Genomic DNA, 21,592 nt, shown 5'->3' on the forward strand with positions numbered 1-21,592 from the left:
TCCAGAGGCAGCGTCTCCTTTTGGATGGCTTCTATGTTAGCATTTTGTGCATTGGACTTCACCTACTGGGTAGATTTAAATAGTGTGCAGTAAATAAGAGGAATGGAAAGCGTATCTATCTGTGTATATGGATAAATAGACCTTAGCAGCTATCTGATGGAAGCAATCTCCTGCAGAGAGAAGATGCTGACTGAATACGCTCCAATCTTGCATATTGATTTTTGCGTGTGTGTGTTCCCTAGAACAGTAAAAACCTTTGATGAAATCATCTGCCCATTGATTACTTTCAGGCCAGGCCGGCCTTCTTGCAGGGAGACTGGCCTCTGCGGTGCCAGGAGAGGTTCTTGCTTCCCACCTGGAGGCCATCAGCGGGTCCCCTGTTTCTGCTAGTGCGTCCAAGTTTAAAAAGCCTGGAGTTCCTTGAGCCCATCGTTTGGTAAGAGGACAAACTATTTTTACATGCAGTATGTAAGGCCAGAACTGCACGGTCCAAGCGTATTACAAGAAAGTGTTGGTATGCGTAAAAAAAATATACGTATGGCCGAGTTTATATTAATGCAGTTATGTGAAAAGTTGTTCTTAGGAAAGAGTTCATATTGCATCGAGTCCAGGTTTAAATAATGAACTCCAAGAATCTCCAGTTACTGATGAGTTTCTTATATAGTGCTATTGTAATTTTTGGAAGAGAAGCAGGAGTGACTTCATTCGAATCAAGGAGTATGGCTTTTTTCCACCGTCTCCTGTAACTAGTCTGAGAGAGAGAAGCACATGTTCTCTGTGCACCTTCCCAAATGACTGAGCGTTCACGGTTACAAAGCCCTCATTGAAATGTGGCAGTCCTTTTCAAATAACTACAAATGAAAAATGAATTACCAAGTTTTAGTAAAGTGTATGCTCTGCTCAGCAACGCTTTCTTTCTCTTCAGCGTGGCAAAAAAGTAATACAGCAGTCAGTCTGGTGTGCAGTTTGCAGGAATATGCCAGGCCTTCATAACCAGAACTGTGTTCATTTTAGTTCCATGAGTTTCCCCAAAAGGGAAGAAGCAAGCTATGTAATGCAGTGTTAGCACAGCCACGTTTTCCAGAATTCCTGCAGTTTGCAATAGTAATACTTCTGCTTACTTGTTCTCTAGAAAATGTGTTGATAACGTGAGTGATCATCTCTGAGAGGAGCAACAGATGAGGGGGAACAGTGAGGGGAGGGTGGGAGAAATGGTAGCAGGGATGCTACTTTGAGCAAAGAGTAAAAAGATCCTTGTATTTAACGACCAGGGGATGGGAGCTGTGTAAGGAGATGGGTGGGGGGTAAAATGAAGACTTGTTTTCAGGGCTTTTCTGCAGTAGGGGTGAGGAGACTGGCACAAATGAAGCTTCATAGAGGTGGGAAGATGAAGTGTGAAGGTTGACGGACATCATGTGAGAGGTCTAGGGAAGCTGTGCAGTGTCTGACCTGGGTTATTTTGTCTCAAGTGCCCAGTTCCTTCCTAGCTGCATCGAGTGGGCTGGGGTGTGCAAGAGCTTCAGCTCTGGTTGCTACAGCTCTCTGTTGGAGAGTAGGCTTTGTCTCCACAAGAAACTCCATTTCAGCGTTCAGCCCCTTTGCATGAACTTGCATGCTTTCTGTGAAACCAGTGGAAAATCAAGGCATTTAATGGGGGCAGATTTCCAGGTATGGAAAGGATGGGAGGAGGGTCTTCTGTGCAGTGCGGTATTACCACGTCACCAGGTGCTCTTTGGATACGGGAGGCACATTGTCTTTAAAAGAAAAAAATACTTCTACAGGATTGTTTGGGGAGCCAGCTGCTGGCTTCTTAGGGGCAGAGGTAGGGCCGTACTGCGGAGAATTTAGAAAAGGGAATATAATAAAAACCAGGCTGAAATGACATCATTCTTTGCTGTTTCATAAGCATGTGCTGCATGTGTGGACAGTGCACAGATGTTTTGCTTTGATAACTTGCTGTGTAGGTTTATGGCCGCAGAACGTCAGTAATTAACAAGGTTGGTTGTATTTTGAACTGCAGGAGATCCTGCGTAAGCAGGTAGCAGATTTTAAGTTACATCTCTGCAACATCTAGGGTGTTCTAGTCAGAAAACCTTACTACTTTAATATCTACTCTTTTAAGTATTATTTTCTTTTTGATTACTTTTCCTTCTCCTTTTTGAGTTGCAAGTTGTTTCCAGACATTATTTTCACTGTGATGAAGACCATTTTCATTTTCTTTTTACATTCTTTTTTCTTTTTAGCTGCAGTATGTATGGAGGTGTTTTGATTCTGTCCTCTTGCTAGAAAGTCAGAGCAGTAAACTTTGAATCCGTTTCTTGCCATCAGGATTTCCTGCCGACAATGTCTGATACAAAAACAAAATAAAAATTTAAAAAAGATGAAGTCTCTGGAGAGCTTTCTAATGGTTTGTCTTAGTTTACTTTTGTGTTCCAGACTAGACTTCTATTGTGTCTAAGAGCAGGATTGATACACGCTGCATGAATCTGCTGATTGCTAGAGAACAGCTTTGCTAAATTAACATAACACATGCCGTAGGTTTCTCCCTTTTATGGTCTCAGTTACAAATAGTTTTCTAGCTCTAGTGTGGTTTGGTGACTGTATTCTGCTTTTAAATAGACATTCAACATATGTGTTTCTGCTTTAACAAAGAGCCAACAAGCCATAGATCAAATCAAAAAATCATTTTTCAGTTTGACCATATAATCCTACTAAATGGAGTTTATTTTTCCTTGTGTGTCTTTCTTCATTTGCCAAAGTTTCTGTTCTTTAATATTATCCCCAAGATTTCTGAGAACCTCCTAGTCAAATGACCAGGACTCTTATTTTAATCTTTTGTGTTGATGATTCAGAAAAGCCATAAATCAAGAAGAAACAGCAACTAAAAGGTAACATAAATATAGTGGAGATGGTAGCTGTAGCAAGCTGCTTCAGTGACGGACCAACTGTGGTTTAGAGTAGAGCAGAGCTTGTGTTTCTTCACAGATTTGTCTTTCAGACCAGTGAGAGAGATCAATAGAACGGATGAAATTTTTCATTTAATATCGTATAAAGAAGGCTGCACAACTCAAAAAAAAAACAAAAAAACAAACCACAAAACACCAAAACCACCCCAAAATAAAAACAAAGACAACAAAACCAAAAATCCCAACAAAGTCAAACAAAAAATCATGTCCAAATACCCCAAACCTGTAAAATCCCGTGTAAAATCTTCAAAGATGCCTTAAGTCAGAGAGCTTCTGTGGGTGAGGACTGACTTGCAGTCTTCTTTCGCCCCCAAATTCTAAGTAGTTTGTAGCATCTGGCCTTGGGCAGAGGGTCATTTCCATCTTTGTGATGGGAACATCAGCTCTTGTTCTGCTGATTATTTTTTTTCTTTCAAACCAGCCGTAAGCTCCCATGTTGTCCAGCACTCTTGCCATTGTCTTCCTTTGCATGCCAGAAGCATGCAATCTTTATAGTAAATGTTCTGAAATATTATTTATTTCTAGTTCTAAAATGTTATTTAGTTCCAAAGTCTTCTGATCAGTTTTCAGTAACTGACTCTTCTGCTTTACATACCATATCTTATATCAGCTGCCTACTTGTTTGATCATAAAAACAGAAAAAGCAATCTGGGTCGAACACTCTTGTTTTCAAGGCAGATTTATTAATTGATGTATTAGTTTACTAAATTTCAACAAAAATATTTCCAGTATACCCTGATTTATGTAATCAGTCAATTATGGCTCTTCTTTATCATCTCCCAATATACTGGCTTAATTTTCTCTGACAAAGGATGAAGGAAGAAAATGTCAGTCAATAACAGATACAGGGCACGTGGCTAAAAATTGGCAGGCATATTTAAGCTTTAGATCTAAAGTGTTCAATGTTGGTTTGGTCCATTCGAATTTGTGGTTTAATATTTAACACAGTCCAATATAAAAATTGGTAAGCGAATTTGTTGGTGAACTGGCTTCAATTCACTGACTGAATTTTTAGTCTCTTGTCTTTGGCTTAAATTCATTACTGATGCAGGGAAAATAACAGAGGAGAGGAGGAGGATAGTTGAAGTATAAATCTTGTGACAGTAATAGATTGTAAGGTGGACGCACCCGTCCAGAGCTATGTTCTCGCCTTTGCACACACCCAGCTTTTTGTGATTCAGAAAAGACTTCTTTTACACAGGGCTAGTCAAAGAAGGGGAGGGAGATGGGTGTGCTAGTGGTCATCTCAAGCAAGGTTTACTTTTTGCTGGAAAAAAAAAAAAAAACAAAGTCACCCTTTTCACTTTTATAGCTTTTAAAGTTTTTTTTTCTAAGCTTGTTTAAAATCTGACTGTGATCAATGATGAGAGTTTTTTAAGAATCAAGACCAGATTTTCACTAGCTACTTTTTAAAGAAAAAAAATGCATTGTAGGACAAGAATTTGAAGTTTCAGTGATTTAGTTTTTTGAGCAAAATGACTTTAATCACTTGTGCATGTTTAGTTGTATGTTTCCTGAGAGGAGAGTGTGTGTCACTGGTTTGTACTGGCTTTACCATTAAGTCTTTACCATAAAGGAAGCTTTCTTATTTATTTCCATACAGGAAAACTGTTGCTGCTTCTCTTCCGATGCTTTGGATCTTACAGTATTTTTGCTAGTGCTCTTGTTCTAGCTACTTGGTAGCCAGTAATTACTTAGGAAACTGCTTTCCCTAATAGGGGTGTGCACCCCATTATCCAATAACGAAAAGCCTGTATTTTTCTTGTATGCACCCTGATGGGGCATCAGATTGACAGGAGTGACACTGAAATGACTGCAAATTGAAATGACTGTATGCAAACATTCGGCATCCTCCCCAGGAAAGCATCCTGTGTCTTGCTGCAGCTGCATTCCTGCCACGTAACTGCCTCCACCACAGACGATTTGGCCAAGGTCTTCCCACCTGTGGAAGTGTGTTTAACCGAAGCATTCGGGATCATGAGCTTACCTGAAAAAATCACGAGCTAGGAAAACAGAAAGGATTTTTTTTTTATAGCTCTTGAGGTTTGAACTTCTGTGATGTTTGGGTTGTGTGAATTTCCCCCATCCCTCAAATTAAGCGTAGAGACTTTCTCTTTTCTTTGAAGTTAAAAGATGAGAATCTCGCCTAGATCTGTGACTCCCAGGACTGGGATGTGGGAAGCAGCAGCAAAGCTATGATTCACCCTGGGCTTTGCTGAAATTGGCAGCGCTGCGGAAGGCAGGAGGGAGTCGATGCACATGCACGGTGCTTCCCCCCCCGCACGCAGAGCGCCAGCCTCCTTGCTGCATGCTACCTTGCCTCGCCTCCCCGTAGTTTCCCACTTGCACTACCCTGAGAAGCTGTGCTTGGAGCTGCTATGAGACTGTGGAAAATGTTCGATGAGGTTAGAGATATTTCCTCATGGGTGAGCGTGTGGCTCTGACTAACAGTGTCCATCGCCGGAGAAGAAAGCAGTCATGGAGAGGCTGTGGGACGAGGAGAGAAGGTAGGAAGGAGGCCAGCTTCCCCGCCAGGAGACGGCAGGCCCAGCTCAACAGGCAGAACCTGTAGGACAGCCACAGAGGAACCTCTGCCGAAGACATGCAAAGGCAACAGCCCTGTGAGCTCAAAGCTAGCTGGCGGTGCCCGAAGGATGAGCGTCTGGCCAGCAGACCCGCTGCTGGCGGCGAGGAGAGCATTTGGGGCCGCATCCGGAGCAGGGGGTGTGTGTTGGTGAAGGAGCGAGCGTGTCTCCTCACCTCAGCCGCGAGGCACTGACGGCTCTTTTCCGTCAGGACGCTTCGTTTTCTCTCTGTCCTTGCTGCTTTATCACCAAAACATATTTTTTTTTGCCCTGGCTTGGAGTTGCTTTCTGCAGTAAGCTCTGAAGGTGAAGGTTTCCAGTGGAAGAGGAGGGAAAAAAAAAAGGAAGTGTTGAAAGCCAAGCAGCAGGCAACATCATTGCCAAGAGGGCCTAGCGTTAAAAATTTGTAAAGGAAATAAGGTTGCCTGGAATTAGGGTGGAAATACATCTCCATTTAATTTCAACAGGCTGCCCTAACAAATTGTAATGTCTAGTTGGCTGGCAATGTAGAAATAACCCATGAACTGAAAGAAAAGTTTACTTCGGAAGACAGCTCTCTTAAATTATTTACCTTGGCTTGGTCGTCTCCTGAATTGGGGAGAACATAACAGTGTTTTCCTCTCTTGATCCCTGTCTTGGCTGGTTGCTGTAATGCTTTTGGATATAATGAAACTTTCTTAGTACAGTAGAGAACTTCCGTCATAGCAAAAGTGATTGCCAAACTTAAATATATATATGTATTTAATATATATATATTTATTTTCACTACATGTATAGAGAGAAATTTGTCTGAATATAGTAATGAACTTCCTGTGATCTTGGATGCCACATCCCTTTTGCACTGGGGCAATGACTTTTCCACATGTTATGAAGTGTTTTGAGTTTTTTTTGGTGACATAATTCAGATAAATATTCCGACTGCTCTGTTCTCCTCACCCCACTGTGGAGCTTTTTTTTGCTTTTTTTTTTTTCCCTGCGTTGAAAACTACCAAAGACTTCAGGCATCTTTTTCCCACACACAGTGAAAATAAAGCACCATTTACAAAGAGAGAGAGAGAGGGGAAAATAAGACAGCACCTCGCCCCCGCAAACAGATTTCCCCCTGAAGAAGAGGTTGTTTGAAAACCAAAGCTTTTTTTGAAGTACAACTTGAATAGGGATCCAGGAAAAGACTCTGCTCCCACCACTTTCTCCTCATCAATGCCCTGGATTGTCAAGAAGGGAACTTTATTTTCTGGCTTTTCTTGAGAACAGAAAGAAAAGGTGCCTTGTAACAGCCGCACCTGAGGGTAGCTCCCATTGAACACCCGGGAGGGGGGCCGCAAGCAGTCCCAGGGGCTCGAGATACTCGCAGTGATCCCTAAAGCAGCCAGAATTTGGGAGCCATAAAGGAGCTGCTCAGTCTGTTTGCTTAGTTGTTTTACATAGACCTAGAAAGTAGCACTTTTTTTCAAAAAAGCACGCACAATTGTAGCTGAACAACTAAACTGCATTTTAATTTTAAAATTACCCATTCATTACTGAATGTAGCCGAAATGTGATTTAATTTGCTCGTTTGATTATTTTTTGGTGATCTTCAGAGCTGTCAGTCTGTTACCTTTTGCTGGCCCTAAACTACACAGAGTAACTCAGGACCCTGTAACAGAGCAGCCCCTTATAAATGAAGGTCAGCTGAGTGCCGTGCTGGAACAACAGCCTTACACCAAGGCGTCTTTTGTTAAGCAGAGAAATATTAACTACACTGAGAGTTCCTGAAAGTGGGTGGTTTCTCCTACCAAGCTCAGTAACGCTTTGTCGTAATGAAAAAACAATACTGTCTGCAAGTGAAGATTTAAAGCGTCTCCTAGCATATGTTTGTCTAGGCTTGGGAAAAGGTGCCATTGGATGAGAGGAGCAAATCCTGCTGCGGCCGTGCTCATGCTTGAAGGAAATGCTTTAAGTGCCAGCAAATGCCAAGATGTCTTTCATGAAGCTACTTTTAATTTATTTTTAGAGTTGATTAATAGTTACTGCAATATTTGCCTTGCACATTTTTAATGGAATGCTTTAAAATGTTGTTTAATATGTGATCCCTTCTGTGTAATTGTGCTCTCATATAATGTCTTTGGTGAGAATGAACTAGCACAGTTTTACCCAGAATTGTTTGGAAGACACCAGTGTGAAAAGTAGGGATGACTCACAATGCCTTGGAGGAAGAAGAGCTAGCAATTAACCACAGAGCCATGGTATTATCTCTGTGCCAAAGCTGGCTGAGAAAGCTTGTGTGTTTTCTACTTCGGTATTTCATGAAATAAAGTACTGCAGAGAAATATTGGCTCTTTAAGCAATCTTGATAATCTTGTCAACCTGATGGGTTTAGAACAGGTAGTATGGGAGGCATGTGAATCAAAAGAAGGTGGTGGTTCCCATCTAGAACCCATTGTTATTTTTATTTGATGAATAAATGCATATGAAACACGCTCCTCATTTGTCAGTGGACTCCTCCAGATGAGTAAAATTGGTTGCATAACAAGAATGTGGTATGTGATGGAGCGCGCGATTAGATAATAACTATTTCTGCATACATTTCTTTTGTATGTAATCTCATGTGTCTGTACTCGTATTTCTTTAGGAATATCTGTATGGGCATCTGTTTCTACTACTGGTAGCTTGCCAGATGACTGTAAATAAGGAATCCTTACTGCAAGTTAAATGATAAGTATCTTTTACTTCTCAGTGTCCTTTGTTTTCCGTGAGTTTAGTTCAGTCGGGTTCATGTTGATGAAGGTGGCGCGACTTTACAGTCACAACTAGGTGAAAAATACACCAATTAAATCCTCATTTTGATTTCTTTACAATAAAAATCTATCCTTTATGACATACGTTGAATCTTTTCCTTTGTGATGTGCTTTACTTAAATTAGCTCGATGTTTCCTTGTAAGTTTAATGTCTTTACTTTTGCTCACACAGAGTACAGTAAGGAAGGAGTTGACTTCCACGTTATGTCCTCCTCCTCTTCCTCACCCCCTGAAAGACATACAAACACATTGCTGTTGTGGTGCACTGCTCTGGGGCCTGGGCTGGTTCTCATGCATGCTCACGGGTACCTCCTGCTGCAGCACCTCTTCCTGTGTAAGCATGCATTCCTTGTTCCCGACGAGCAAAAGGTGAAATACCTCATGAAATACTGGATTTGGCACGTGGGCTGCCAGCTGTGCTAATTGCTTTACCTCATTTACTAGAACAGAAAAAAATGCAGAGGTAGGAACAGTCTTTTGTCATTGGCCGTGTGAGAAGTCATGCCAAAGGAGGTGTTTGTGGGTGAATGATGCATCAGGACTGATATTCAGTTTCCAAGGCACCTAAAGAGGAAGGTTTTGAAGAACTTGTGTGATGAGGAGCCTGCAGTGGCTTTCAGGGTAGCGGGGTATTGCAAGCAGATTGTACTGTGGGCAGGAAAAAGCCCTCAGTGAACCCTAAGCCTGTAATTTAGTCCACTGGTTAATACTGAAATGTCAGGGAGACTTCATTTGAAAATGAGTATCAAGGTGTGTATCTTTGCCTTGATGAAACTGCCTGAAATATTGCGCAGTGGTTGGAATTAGCTTCTGGAAGTCAGGAAGTCTGCTTTCTGGACGGTTTCTTTTTTCCCCGGGAGAAGCCGATTTGGAGTGTTAGTATTGTGGGAGACATCTACTGTGCTCTCAACAGATTAATATCTGATGAACAAACATTTTGTACACCTGTAATTTCAATAATATGTGATTGCTCTTTCACTTTCTACCCCTCCCACTCCATATTTCACTAAGTAAGTGCTGTGCCAGAAGATGTGCTTTCTTCAGATATGTAAATAAGATGCTATGGTACAAACTACATTGCAAATCCATGATTTGGTTGTCTCTGTGCCGAGCAACAGGCAACAATTTCAAAATTGACACTCACAGCTTTTTAACCCTGACTAAACAGCTGTTCTCTCGAGGCTGATTATTTCACATGCCAGTGGTTGAGCGGCAGCTTAACATTGTTCCTGCTGCTAGCATGAATGTCCTGATTTATCCTGTGTTCTCTTCTACTCAGGATAATTTGGGGTTTTCGTTTTCCCTTCTGTCCTCACCTTGTTTTGGCAGCTGGTGAATAGGAAGCCTTCCTGCCTGTGTGTTTTCCATACTGCCCGCTTGGAGTCACCTCTGTGAGAGTGAGTGGCTTTGCCAACCGTTATTTTATGTTCTTGGGTCTTGTTCCCCCTGGAAACTGTTCTTGGTAGGGAAAAATATTGAAGTGTTTCAGGTTTGCAAAGGAGAATCCAAGTTGGTTGCAGGCCTGGATACGGCAGAAGGGGAAATAGCAGGGGGGAATTTCTCTCATTTGTCACAGTTGGTGCTCCTGCTGAATACATGGACGTGTACATACGGAGTGAGCACACACACACAATACATACTCCACATAGAGAGAGCATGTACACATACATAGGCCATATATTATTTTAGAAATTTTCTTTTCTCGTGCATTTTTATCAGACTTTTAACAGGGCTGTTTTAATTGGAATTAAATGGAGCGATGTAGGGCAGTAACTGAGACACAAACTCCGTGTTTTCCTCCTCGCTCTCTGCATGTCAGCAACATTCCTTGTGCTCATCCTCCGCCTAGAATTGAGTTTCTTTTAACCTAGAGCCTGTTGTGGGGAAGAGAGGGGATTGCAGCATTCCTCCGGGCGTGGCAGGGCTGGGTTGCATTTACAAATTCTCTCCAGAGTTGCAACACTTCCTCAGTGCTTACCAGACTAAGCAGGCATGCAAACGTACAGCTGCACTGAAAAAGCACAACAGCCATCCTGTACCTGGGCACACACATGCAAAAGTGACCCTTCTGTCTGCCTTCTGAAGTCTGATATTATTAATGCATGGTTTACAGAAATAATACATTCCTAGCTTGCTTCCTATAAAAGAAATGAGTACAATGCCAGTAAGATCAAGTAATTTCACTGTTTTGGCTGTGAATTAACTTTGAAATATGTTTTAAAAAGAGACAGGACATGAGACAAAAAGATGTGTGCAAACAGCACGCATATTATAGGAAGGAATTGTTTCCTTAGTTTTGCATGGCAAACATGAGACCTGGTTATAATGTGTATATAAACTGCTTTTTCAGCATTGGAGTGCTCAAGTCTGCCCATGCATCTCACTGGGTTCTGAAGTTCCTATTTTGCATTTGATTATTGCAAATACCTAATAAGATTTATTAAAGTGCATATTTTGTAAGCCCAAAGAGTGTTTAAAGTTACAAACAGGAGAAAAAAAAAAAAGAAAACCCACCCTTTGCATTTATGGGTCTAGTAAATAAGCTGAAGAATGACAATTTCTGAGATCACCGGTGATTTTTCTCTGCCTCTTCCTTAACCACTCTCTCCTTTTTGTATGTGTGTGTGTGGTTCTGTTATCTATAAAAACATTCAGATTAGCGTGTTAATTAGTTTATGTTAACCAGCAGAGGGCTTTTCTACCTCAAAGCAAACAGGCATATCTTCAGTCTCCCTGGTATCCCCTTAATAGATAAGTGGGAAATAAAGACATTTATTTAGTCGTCTAGGGTACTTTCCTGCTAGCAGAAAGGTGCTCAATTGTATGTGAATAAATGTTTCTTACACGGTTTGTTTTTAACTGGCTTCCAGTTGTTTTTAATGAGGCTGTCAGCATTTCCACAAGAAGCTTGGATGACCTAGTAAAAGTTTCTTGTGCTTCACCAAAATCTCTTATTTCTGAATTCCTCATGTAACTGGTGTGCTGCAAGGCTTCATGTGCATATTCAGGTCTTAAAAGTGTTTTGAGCCCCTTTTTAGTATGAAAACAGCATATGCTGAGTAAACTAGCGTACACAGCAGTGTTCAGGAGGGCTAAGTAAATACAAGAGGAGAGGAATATAGGTGAAGCAGGAAAGGGTTTTACAGAAGGTAAGAGGAGCCTGCCAAGAAGCAGAGGGTGGTTTTGTTCAGAGCATCCTTTGTGTCAGTGGGGTCAGCAGCCTCGGGAATGGGTCAGTCGGTGTGGTCCTGCAGCACCCACACGCCCCAGCGCTGGCTGGCTGCTGTAGCACCTCTGGGGTTTCTTCCCCGGCCCATGCAGGTGGCTTTTCGTGCTGAACTGTTGCTGATAACCTCTTGTGACTAAATGAGTGGCAGGGAAAAAATAAAAGCTCTTTGTCAGGGAGCACACTTACTCCCTCCTCAAAAATTCCATATTTAAGATAACTAATCTTCATGGACCATCAACACTCGAGATTTATTGGCTAACAGTTGTGAGCGGAGGGTTTACCTGGCCAAGCCTTGGCTTCGGAGCAGAAGTGGTCGAGACATTTTTTGCTGTTTTGCTTTTTAAACAGATTTTGCATGACGAAACCAGCGCCAGGCAGCTCAGAACTACCAGGCTGAAATCGAGGCAGCGGCTGCAGGCAGAGCAGGAGCTTTTGGTAGAGCAGTCTTAATCAGTGAGGAGTCACACCTGAGTCAAAAAAAAAAAAACAACACTAAAATAGTTCGTTACATTTTAAGCCGAGAGATCATAACATCTTTGTGCGAGTAAATTGCTAAAAGCTAGGTCACCAATGTCTCACCTTCCCCGCGTGGCTCCTACCGCCCCTCGCTAATCCAGGCTAATAACGCTGCGCCAGCGCCTCATGCTTTGTTCCCTGGCGCCCTGTTTGTTCGCAGGGCTTCCCAGGGCGCTTCTTCAGGAGGATTAAAAGCGCATTTTCTGTTTTTCAGGAGGAAGAGCCTTCTTTCTGCCGGGCTCCGTCCTCCTCCTCCCTGCTGCGGCGGGAGGGCGCGGGGCGGCGGCAGCGCCGTGCCTTGCTGCACGCTGCCGCCTGGCGGCTCCCCGGCCTCGGGGACGGGGGGATGCGGCGGGTTCCAGCCCTGCCCCGCGTAGTGCTGCGGGGTTTTGGGGTGTGTGGGTGTGCGTTTGGGGCGTGGGTGTGGGTTTTGGGGGGTTTTGAGGGGTTTGGCTGTGCCCCCAGCTCGTCAGCATCCTGTTAGCGGTTGACTTAGATTGCGCGGTGAGGTGAAACCTCGGTGCTCTGGGAGGAAAGGTGTTATGTTATTTTACTAATAGCTGCAACCTGCTTTATTTGGAAGATTGTTGCTGGCTGCCATGAGGTAAACCTGCCTGAAACATAAAGCTGCCTGAGCCCTTTCCCTCCGTGCAGCTGGGAATGCCAGCATCCTTCCCCTGAGGGAGTCCAGGGTGGGCCAGGGAGGGTCTCCTGCAGTCAGTGGTTGCCTGACTCCCTCCAAATTCACAGGGGGTTTCCTCTGAAATTTTGGTTGCACATCCATCCTGGAACTACGCTGATGGACAAAACCCAAAGATCATGACTGTGTTTGTGTCCGGTGGGCGATTTGGTTGGCCGAGCAGGACCTGGTGTAGGAGAGCCTGGCTCAGGTTGATTTCTAGAAACCGCCCCCTGCTTTTAGGGAATTTCCTTACTGAGGCAGGTACACCTCTTGTCAGAGGGAAAAGAATCGCCTGCCGTGACTCAGTGACCCCTTCCAGGGGTCCAGAAGTGGGAGGGAGGGAGGCTGGTGGCAGGTCCCGTGTGAGGAGCTGCCCGAGGCCTGCCGCGGTGTCTGTGGCCGTCCGCGGGCTGCTGAAGGCTGAGCTGAGGCTGGGATCCTCGGGGCAGCCCGACCGCCTTCTCTTTTAGGTGCTCGTTTGTGGTGCGTTGTGTATTTTTAAGCTTAAAATAATTTTTAAAAAGGATAAAACTGGCACTAAAATAATTGAAATTTTAATGTGTAATTTGGCCTCCAAAGGCTCTGTAATGGCTGTGACAGAAACAATTAGCAGGCAGTGCTTTCTGTGCAGGGCAGGGCCTGCTGAAGTAGGTTATGAGGCTGGTCGCCAGGAGACTTACTTTCTTTTCTTAGCTTTAGTGCTTATCCTTTCTTCAATCTGGGGCAAGTGATCTCATTTTTGTTCTTTTTTTTTCCCTTCATTATTATTTTTTTCTTCTCTCCGGTCCATTCAGCTTGGAAGGGAAAGAGTTTCTGGCTATCTGCTTCGTACAAAAAGGGACGCCATTTCAGGCCCTGTAGTAATGCCAAAATGTGCTCCGTCTCAGCCTTGCCGTAAATAATCATTTAGGAATATGGATTACTGTGTGGTTTTCCTATCCGAGCGTGTTACAGGGTCCCTGTAAGAACAGACGTGCTTTAGATGAAGACCTCAGATGAAGGCCAGGTCCACAAGCTTCCTGTAGCTACTGAATTTCCCCGTGTCCCTGCCTGGAGATGATCAGGGGTGCTCGGGAGATGACCACGCGTGGATGATCTGGTGGTGCTGGGGGCTCTTTCGGGGACGGAGAGTGCCTCAGGGCACCCTACGCCCTGCACGTGCCCCAGTGAGAGCTGCGGGGATGAGCAGTTGAGTCTACAGGCGGGATGCTTTCAATGGGCTTTTGACTGTGCTTAATCCAAATGGCTTCATGACCGGCTGGTGATGAGTTGTTATCACCTGGAGGAAAATACCTGGGAAGCCTCAGTGGGAGGTGTCCTGTCGGTTGCTGGAGCGGTCGCTACCCTAGGAAGCTGTGCTGGTGAATCACTGCTGTTGCTGTCTGGTTAAGTCATCAAAAATGATAGACTAGGAAATGTACAAATTAAATTAACACATGAATTGTGCCAAAAACCACAGCCCAGCCGAAAACAGAGCATGTCTGTGGGTTTGTTTTTTTTTTTTTCTTTCTGTTTTGATGTTTTTTTACACTGAACTGAAACCTTTTCCTTGCAACATTTTTTGTTTGCTGGCCTTAGGGAAACACAGTGGCTATGAGCTACATATATGCGTTTGCTTAACTTGTAGAGAATTCTTTGAAGAACAAGTTTGTGATAGATGGTGAAAGTCCTGATGGTGTTTGAGGCTACGCATATTTACTCTTGTTTGTAATAAAAAAAAATACAAAACAACAACAAACAACTGGGAGGAGGACCAATTTAGATTTCTACATCAAGCTCTAGTTTTCCTCTTCTGTGATTACTTCATGGTCTTTACAGAGATTACTGAGATGAGTTTGTATTAAGTGAAGCAAACATAATGCCTTAATCTTTATATGCGTAACCTGGAAAATATGAAGCCTATTTACACGTATGACAACTTCATACGGGAGAAAATAGGAGGGTAACAATTAAACTTATTAGATGTGTACCTTGTTTCTGTTAAGGGGCTTTGCAAAGTGTTTTACAAAATTAAATTGAATCCCCTAAAGTGTGTAAGATGCTAAAATTTTCGACTTATTGGCCTTGCATTTGGCTACCGATTAAAGCATGGATTAACCTGTAATTCCATTTGTGTTAACGCCTCTATGTGTATTGTTTTGCAAATAGTAAATCACGAATTTACTTTGATTCAACTGGGCAACAATGTACACCAATACTTAGCTTCTCATCACCTACGAATAAAAAGCATTTTGTGGTAACGACAGTATCGCAAATGATCTTTTCCTGCAACAAAATATAATAATACCAAACTCTGAACCAAGTGTTGCACCACTTTGTATTTACAGTAACAGTGGAAATGTTATGGTCAATCACCTAAAGCAACGTTTTCTCCCTTGCATCATCGGGTTGTGACTCAGCACCATGATAAAAAGCCAGAGCTCCAGACAGGTCAGGAAAATTCTTAAAATTAAATGGCTGCCAAGACTCTAGGCAGGTCTGTGGGATTTACTCTGGCATTTTGGGTTAGCCTGACATGGTTTTACTTCTTGTTGCTTTCTCTAATCTGCGTCTAAGAAGCACAGGGGAGAGGAGATGCCTGTGATCCTGCAGTTCCTGCCAGGGTTTTTATATGTCTGGGTCTGTATAATTTAGGCAGTAATAGCTGTGGTGGTTTACAGTTCTCTGTCTGTTACCGGCAATTCCAAATGATGGCTTTTTCTCAAAAGAAACAGTAAGTTGACTTAAAACATGATCTTCGATTTTTACGCGAAATCCTGCCTATTTGAACACGGACTGTGATGAAGTGTATATTCCAGTGGTTGAAAGTCTGGGGCGTTGTCACCCCAAGTTCTCAAAATCTTCTTAAGCACAAGGTCTAAAGAATAAAAACAAAACAATCCCCTCCCCCAAACCCTGCCCAAGTCTCTTGTCACTCTCTCAGCCGGAAAAACAGAACAAAACAAAACAAAAATGCCATAAAAGAGATGTCTTTTTAGGAAGAAAACCTCCAAAATAGAGGTACTCAGTGATGACAGGGTGAGAAGAGCAGTTGTTAGCGGTGTGTGCTCCCATTTCCCCACCCGCACAGTCCCACTGCACCGCCACTTTGGGGAGCGCTGGAAGGCCACTGTATGTACATATACATTACCTCGCCAGGCGAGCTCAATTTAAATGCAGCCTATTAAATTATTTACAGAAGACAGTTGGCCAACCCATTGTATTGTGCTGTAGGAGCCAAAGGTCACTTTGGTGTGCGCGGTTGATTCATAGGGAAATCTGATACAGTACTTAGCTCTTTGCCTCCCAGTCAGTGGGTTAAACCTTACGCTCATTATGAGTCAGAGAGCCATAACTTTCAGAAAAAGCCGAAGTCTCTGTTTCTGAGGGTTTTTGAAGAGGCCGTGCAGCCGAATCCAGAGGGCCACGAGAGCATCTGCCAGGGGATCGGGGCGCGTTCGGCCGTAACAAAAACCTGGCTGACAGCATGATAGCTGAAACTCTCTACCCATGTCTTCTTAAGGTTCTAGTTTTTGTGCTAACATCTTCACCAGCCATTAGGAAATTAAGGCATTAATGTTTATTCTTCAGATAGGTAACACTTTTTTTTTTTTTCCTGGTTCCTGGATACCAGCTTCTCCTGGAAGATTCACTGAACTGGTTTTATTGGGTGCCCGTTACATTCAGGTCTGTCCTTTTGCCACAAGATACAAACTTGTGGGTTTCTTGGTGAAAAATCCTGTCAAAGCACATGGTATTGGGGTGCCTGTGTGCTGTGTTTTGCCAGCTTCTGTCTGCTTTAAAATACTGCCTGTCCCCTGCCAGGCTTGCTCCCTCCTGGAAGCAGCGGTGGTGTTGGGCAGGGCGAGGCATCGCGGCAGCTGCTGGTGGGGTCTGACTTTAAAGCCAGATGCTGGTTTAAAGAGAAGGTGGGAGAACAGAGCACAGCTGGGAAACCTGTTTTGTGAGCAGCAATCACACCAGTGGGAGTCTGGGCTCTGACAGCGTCTCCTCATGCACGGTTTTTGTTTGTGTCTATGCACTTGTCTTTTGTTTCTTTTTCCTGGTGTTACCGCTAGGAACAGGGGCACAAATGTTTTCAACACACTCCGTTCAGGATGCTTGTGGAGTTTACAAGCCCGGAGTGTTATTTTTCCTCTCTCCGAGTCCACAGAGGCGCACAAGTGCTTTTCTATTTCTGCGTGCCGGGTTCAGAAGTTTGCACTGCTGGCTGAGGAAAGGAGGAGTTTTGCTCCTGCGGTCGTGCTTTTAGGAGAGTGAGCCGATCGTATTTCACTCTAATCCTAAGCGATAGCCACGCAGCCTCGTCTGCTGTTAGGAGAGCCTTCCCGGAGCTCCCTGGCCGGGCTTGTCCTCCAGGGAGAGCGGGGCAGCCGGAATTAGGAGTCGGAAGCGTGGTGGGTCTGTGAGCCCTCCCGAGCCGAGCCGTGCTCCGGTGGGATCCCCGCCTGCCCGCCCGTGGGGTGTTTCCGACGCACCGGGGCCGGGGGCTGGATCGTGCCTGGTCCTCTGAGCGATGCCAGGGAGAAGAGCAGAGCTGCAGTTTGCGCTGTTGAGTGGAGAATGGGGAAAACACGTGCCTCGGTGCTATATTCTGCTCCGCCGTTACACGCTTGCCTGAGCCGCTGCAAGGTGCCACTTTCTGCTGCTTTTCTCCCCTTTGTTTTCTTTGGCAGCTCACGAAGCGCCGTATCAAAGCAGCTTCAGGGGAGCTGCGCTGGCACGGCGACCTACCTCCGTACTGGTGCTGGTCTCAACGCGGCGAGGAGAAACCTGGACGGAAGTCGCTTTGAAATTGTTTAGCCTCCCACGAAAACCACGGGGAGAGGGGACGGGAACAGTTTCAGAAAGATCGGGTTGGAGCTGAGGCCAGTAGCGGGCCTGAAAGAAAATGAAAAAGGAGTGTGTTTCCAGATCTTTCAAACTCAAACAAAACACAGGCTCCCTCTCGCGTGCCGTAAGCTGGATAAATTTCTCCTCCTTGTCAAGGCAGACAAAGAGATTGTTTCGCAGCGATGGTGAGCTCTCCTCCATGTGCGTGCAGCAGGTAGACGAGGATGACGAGAACTGGACCTACAGAAGCCAGCACAGAAAAGGTGACTCGCTTTCTCTTTCACCCTCGTGGGCGCTGCTGCCTGCCAGCCGGTACCGGGTCAGTGCCCGTGTCCAGGTCCCACCGGGAGCCCGGAGCCGCTCGCTCGGGAGCTGCAGGAGGGGTGGGAGGAGGAGGATGAGGAGGGCAGCATGAGAGCCGAGACATAGCACTGCCTTGCCAAGTTTTTCTCAGGTTAAAACTGTGGAAGCTTATGGTAATCAGCTGGAAAGATCTTTAATTTCCCATATGGGAGACATAAAGATACTGACTGTGGGGTGTGGGGGTAAGTTGGGCTTATGCTTCCTGGAGCCAGTAGCGGCTAGCGGCAGATCTTTTGGGCAGGTGCTGCAGGAAGCCCTCCTCTCCCTCTGTGGTACCAAGAGCTGTTTAAGACTCCTCTTGTAATACACTGGATGGCTTTTTGGATGATTGCCTTGTGGTCCTGCTGGAAAATTTGAAGTGTATTTTGTTTCATGAGAGCTGATTGAGAAGAGGTCCCACATGCAAAGTAAAAGTGATGGTGGGCTGGTAATGGGAATTGCTTCACAGAGAGGAGGAGAGACGTCTAGGATGCGAGATAGGCAGCTCCAAAGGAACTCTCGCAAGGCACAACATGGAGTATATCTTACAGGGAACTTTAAACAGCCGCTATTATGTTTGTTTGGATTTTTTGGAGTAGAGTTTGTCAAGCATGCCTCATATTTACCATAAATCATAATAAATTTCAGAACTTTGCTCCTCTGAGATGGTGAGTTATTGTTACCAGGGCATTTACTGGCTGGCAGACAGTAGCGTGCGTGTGTGGGTGTTTAAAAATACTTCATAAAAAGCAACTTGTCCATAATTTCTCTAGTGCTGCCAGAGCACTAGATTGTTAATGGGAAGTGTGAGGCGGGCCCAATTCTGCTGTAAGGTCACTTTTGTGAGAGCAGGCAGGCTCTCCAAGGACATTTGAACTTCAAAGTGTTTTTTATTTCTTTTCACTTCTGGGAGCAGTTAGGAGCTTTGTGACCAGAATTTCAGTTCTGAGTCAGAATAAATTGTGGCTTTAGTAAACGGTTTGGAAGCAGGAACACTAACACAGGATGTATACACTTGTGCTTTGCTCTCAATACGCTAGGAGACGATTTTAATCTGTGCTTTGAAGATCGCTTTTTAACCCTTTTCACTGCTGGAAAAAACTCCTGCAGTGCGAGCTTTTATTTGCAACTGGTTGCTGATTTTTTACTTTTAATTGTTGGCATGTTAGTATCGTACAGCACCGTCAGCTCTGCGCCCAGTGTGTTTGGCAGCTGACAAGCAGCGTATCAGTCCTGCTGCATAACTCCCATAAAGTTTCTCATTCCTTAACTAGCGCTCACACCACAAGGCAGAGATGGGAAAGGAAGCTTTACTGATGGATTAACGGTGTATTAATTTTTCTGAGAGCGTTATTGTATGTGTGATTTGCATAAAGAAGCCATTGTGCAGGCTGTAGGGGGAGGGCAAAATTCCTTCTGTAATTGGGCAGTGAGCTACGAAAGCCTCCATGCCTTCTCCTGGTGGGATGACAGTGTCATTTTTGAAAGGAAGGTGGAGGGAGGTATAAATTAGGTGGGGTTCGTTTCCCCTGCACAGGGATATAGCGTGCAATGTGACTTGGCTTGTAAAATCTGTCCAGATCGTAAATCCAACTGTGTGTTTCTGTCTGACTGGGGTCCTCTGCATGGAAGGAGCTGATAAACTGGCAGGGGACGCCAGGGCTGAAGGGAGCTTGGGTTATATTCTGGCAGGAAAAACTTCTTAAAACTACAAGCATTTTGCCCAGTGCGCTGCAAGTCAGGCTTGTGAGATGTCAGAACAGTTTGAGTACCAGTACCTGGCTGAGTCGTCATCTTGGTTTTGTGTTCAAGGGCAAAAAATGTGTGATAAATGAATACTTGTGTTCTCAAATTAGCGTGCTCCATTGGACCGTTGCTTTACTGCTTGCCAGCCTTTGTAAAAATGAGGGCTCAAAACAGCATTGTCTTTACTGCTTGAGTTAACCTACATGGTTTAAGATTCAGGCAGACTAGAAAGAAGCAAAATGCATAGCAGGCTGGGAGGATGACTAGTGCTGTATAGAAAATCCAATTGTTTATGTTAAGTTAGCTGAAAAACTATTAAAATTTCATTTATCAGAATAATTTTACTTCCAGTTCTCCCTCGGGTAAATTGACGAAGCCTGACAAATCACGGGTTCACCTTCTACCTTTTCCTTTGGCTAACTGTACATGTAAAGGAAGGAGCGTTAATAGGAATTGGAATTAAATGAATTGTTTTTCTTTCTGAGCTGTTTCTCTTCCTGTCTTTTTAAACCTCTTATTCTTCTGCCGCTTCATTGCTCTTCCCGTCTCATGTTGCATTCCCACGAGGCTGCTAGGTGACAAGCACAAGGCAGCATGTGTTGCTTGGTATTTCACCAGCAAAATGGCTAATCTGCATTGGCTGCAAACTGGGACTTGCAAACAGTAGCAAGCAGCGAGATTGGTTGGATTTGTCAGTTTAAAACGAGTGAGAGAATCAAAAAGTAAATGCTAACTACCAACACAGGGCACATCCTGACCTCCTACTCGGCTGAACTCTGTTTGAGTGGAAGAAAAGTCAGGTTCTGATGCCTCACTCTAAGTTTTTGAAACCCACACAATAGCGCAGTGGAACCGGTAGCAGCAATTAGACTTCACATCTGATAAAGCAGTTACTGAAAGAGGCGGTGGAAGTTGGTAGTAAAATAAAGGTTTGTTGTTTGAAACGTTTATCGCTGATCCCTCTTTCTCTCCAGTGGACTTCTGAAATGAGAGCAAACTGTTACTCCTGTGTTTCTCTTCTTTAGCCTGATTTTTTAGGTCCAACCTCTTACCTTTTGGAGTAGCAGAATATTTATTTATGCTGGGGTGTGCATGTGTGGATGGGGTGAAATGGTGTGAGGTGAAATACCTCACACTTCTTAGTTTTTAGTTGAAACAGCAAATGACATTGAGAAATGTAAGTTGTTTATAACAGTCAAGTGTGATTTATCCTACTGAGGACAATGCATTCAGCGTGGCCGGGGGCACTTTGGACTCAGCCGGCTGGTTACAGACCCACACGCTGCTCTGGCGGCGTGGCTGCACGCGAGATGTCGGTGAGGTGAGGTACGGAGGTGCCTGTGGCTGTGGCCCTCCTCTGGTGGGAGTCTCTGGGGTGGCGGACACCGACCCTCTCAGTGCTGTAGCTGCTCGCTGCCACTTCTGTGAGCACTCGGCAACTTCTCCGTGTGAGGGATACAGGCCTGCTTTCCCTCACAGAAAATACCTGTGCCATGGCTCCTCCTGCTAGTACTTCGGAGAGGCAGGTGTTGGAAGAGGCCCAGCGGTAAACGTGGGGAACAGCAGTGTGCTGTTCCTGCCCCCAAGTACCTCAGACTAACTCACAGCATATATTTTTCCTGTAAAAAATACGTTATTGGAAAACACTGATGGAATTGTTCTTTGAAACTGGAGAGAAGGTGCTTGAGTACACGAAGAAGTGTTTCTGATGTTAGGAAGTATACAAAAGTCATTCATGTGGAGTTTTTTTCCCCTGGACCCATTTGCTGTATGACCTAGCAAGTTAACTTCAAACAGAGATAACACCTGAGTCACGTATTTACCTCAGCTTGGCAGAAAATGAGTCAAGTCGCATTTCAGCATCAGAACACCTTCCCCAGTTTGGCAGAGTTTGGATGTCCTTCCCTCCTCCCTTC

General features: G+C 44.4%; 1 protein-coding gene and 1 long non-coding RNA gene across 7 annotated transcripts in view; one reads left to right on the top strand and one right to left on the bottom strand.

Moving 5' to 3' along the window:
- Positions 1-21,592, top strand: part of NHSL1 (NHS like 1) — a 169,718-nt gene that overhangs the window by 49,788 nt on the left and 98,338 nt on the right. Inside the window, exon 1 of one of the 6 annotated variants that reach the window (XM_013175530.3) lies at positions 16,961-17,851. The exons of 4 other annotated variants lie outside the window; for them this stretch is intronic. In XM_013175530.3, coding sequence (XP_013030984.3) covers positions 17,647-17,851 — 205 coding nt within the window. In that variant the 5' untranslated portion in view covers positions 16,961-17,646. Of the gene's footprint in view, positions 1-16,960; positions 17,852-21,592 lie in introns of those variants that run through there. One more of the 6 variants, XM_013175533.3, reaches the window with a different exon arrangement.
- On the bottom strand, positions 8,600-12,344 carry LOC106032397 (uncharacterized). The gene is made up of 3 exons (XR_001204837.3): positions 12,137-12,344; positions 11,839-12,024; positions 8,600-11,690 (listed from the first exon to the last, which is right to left on the bottom strand). It is a non-coding gene; the product is annotated as an uncharacterized lncRNA (long non-coding RNA).

The sequence above is a fragment of the Anser cygnoides genome, chromosome 3 (assembly GCF_040182565.1).
Source record: "Anser cygnoides isolate HZ-2024a breed goose chromosome 3, Taihu_goose_T2T_genome, whole genome shotgun sequence".
Classification (NCBI taxonomy): domain Eukaryota; kingdom Metazoa; phylum Chordata; class Aves; order Anseriformes; family Anatidae; genus Anser; species Anser cygnoides.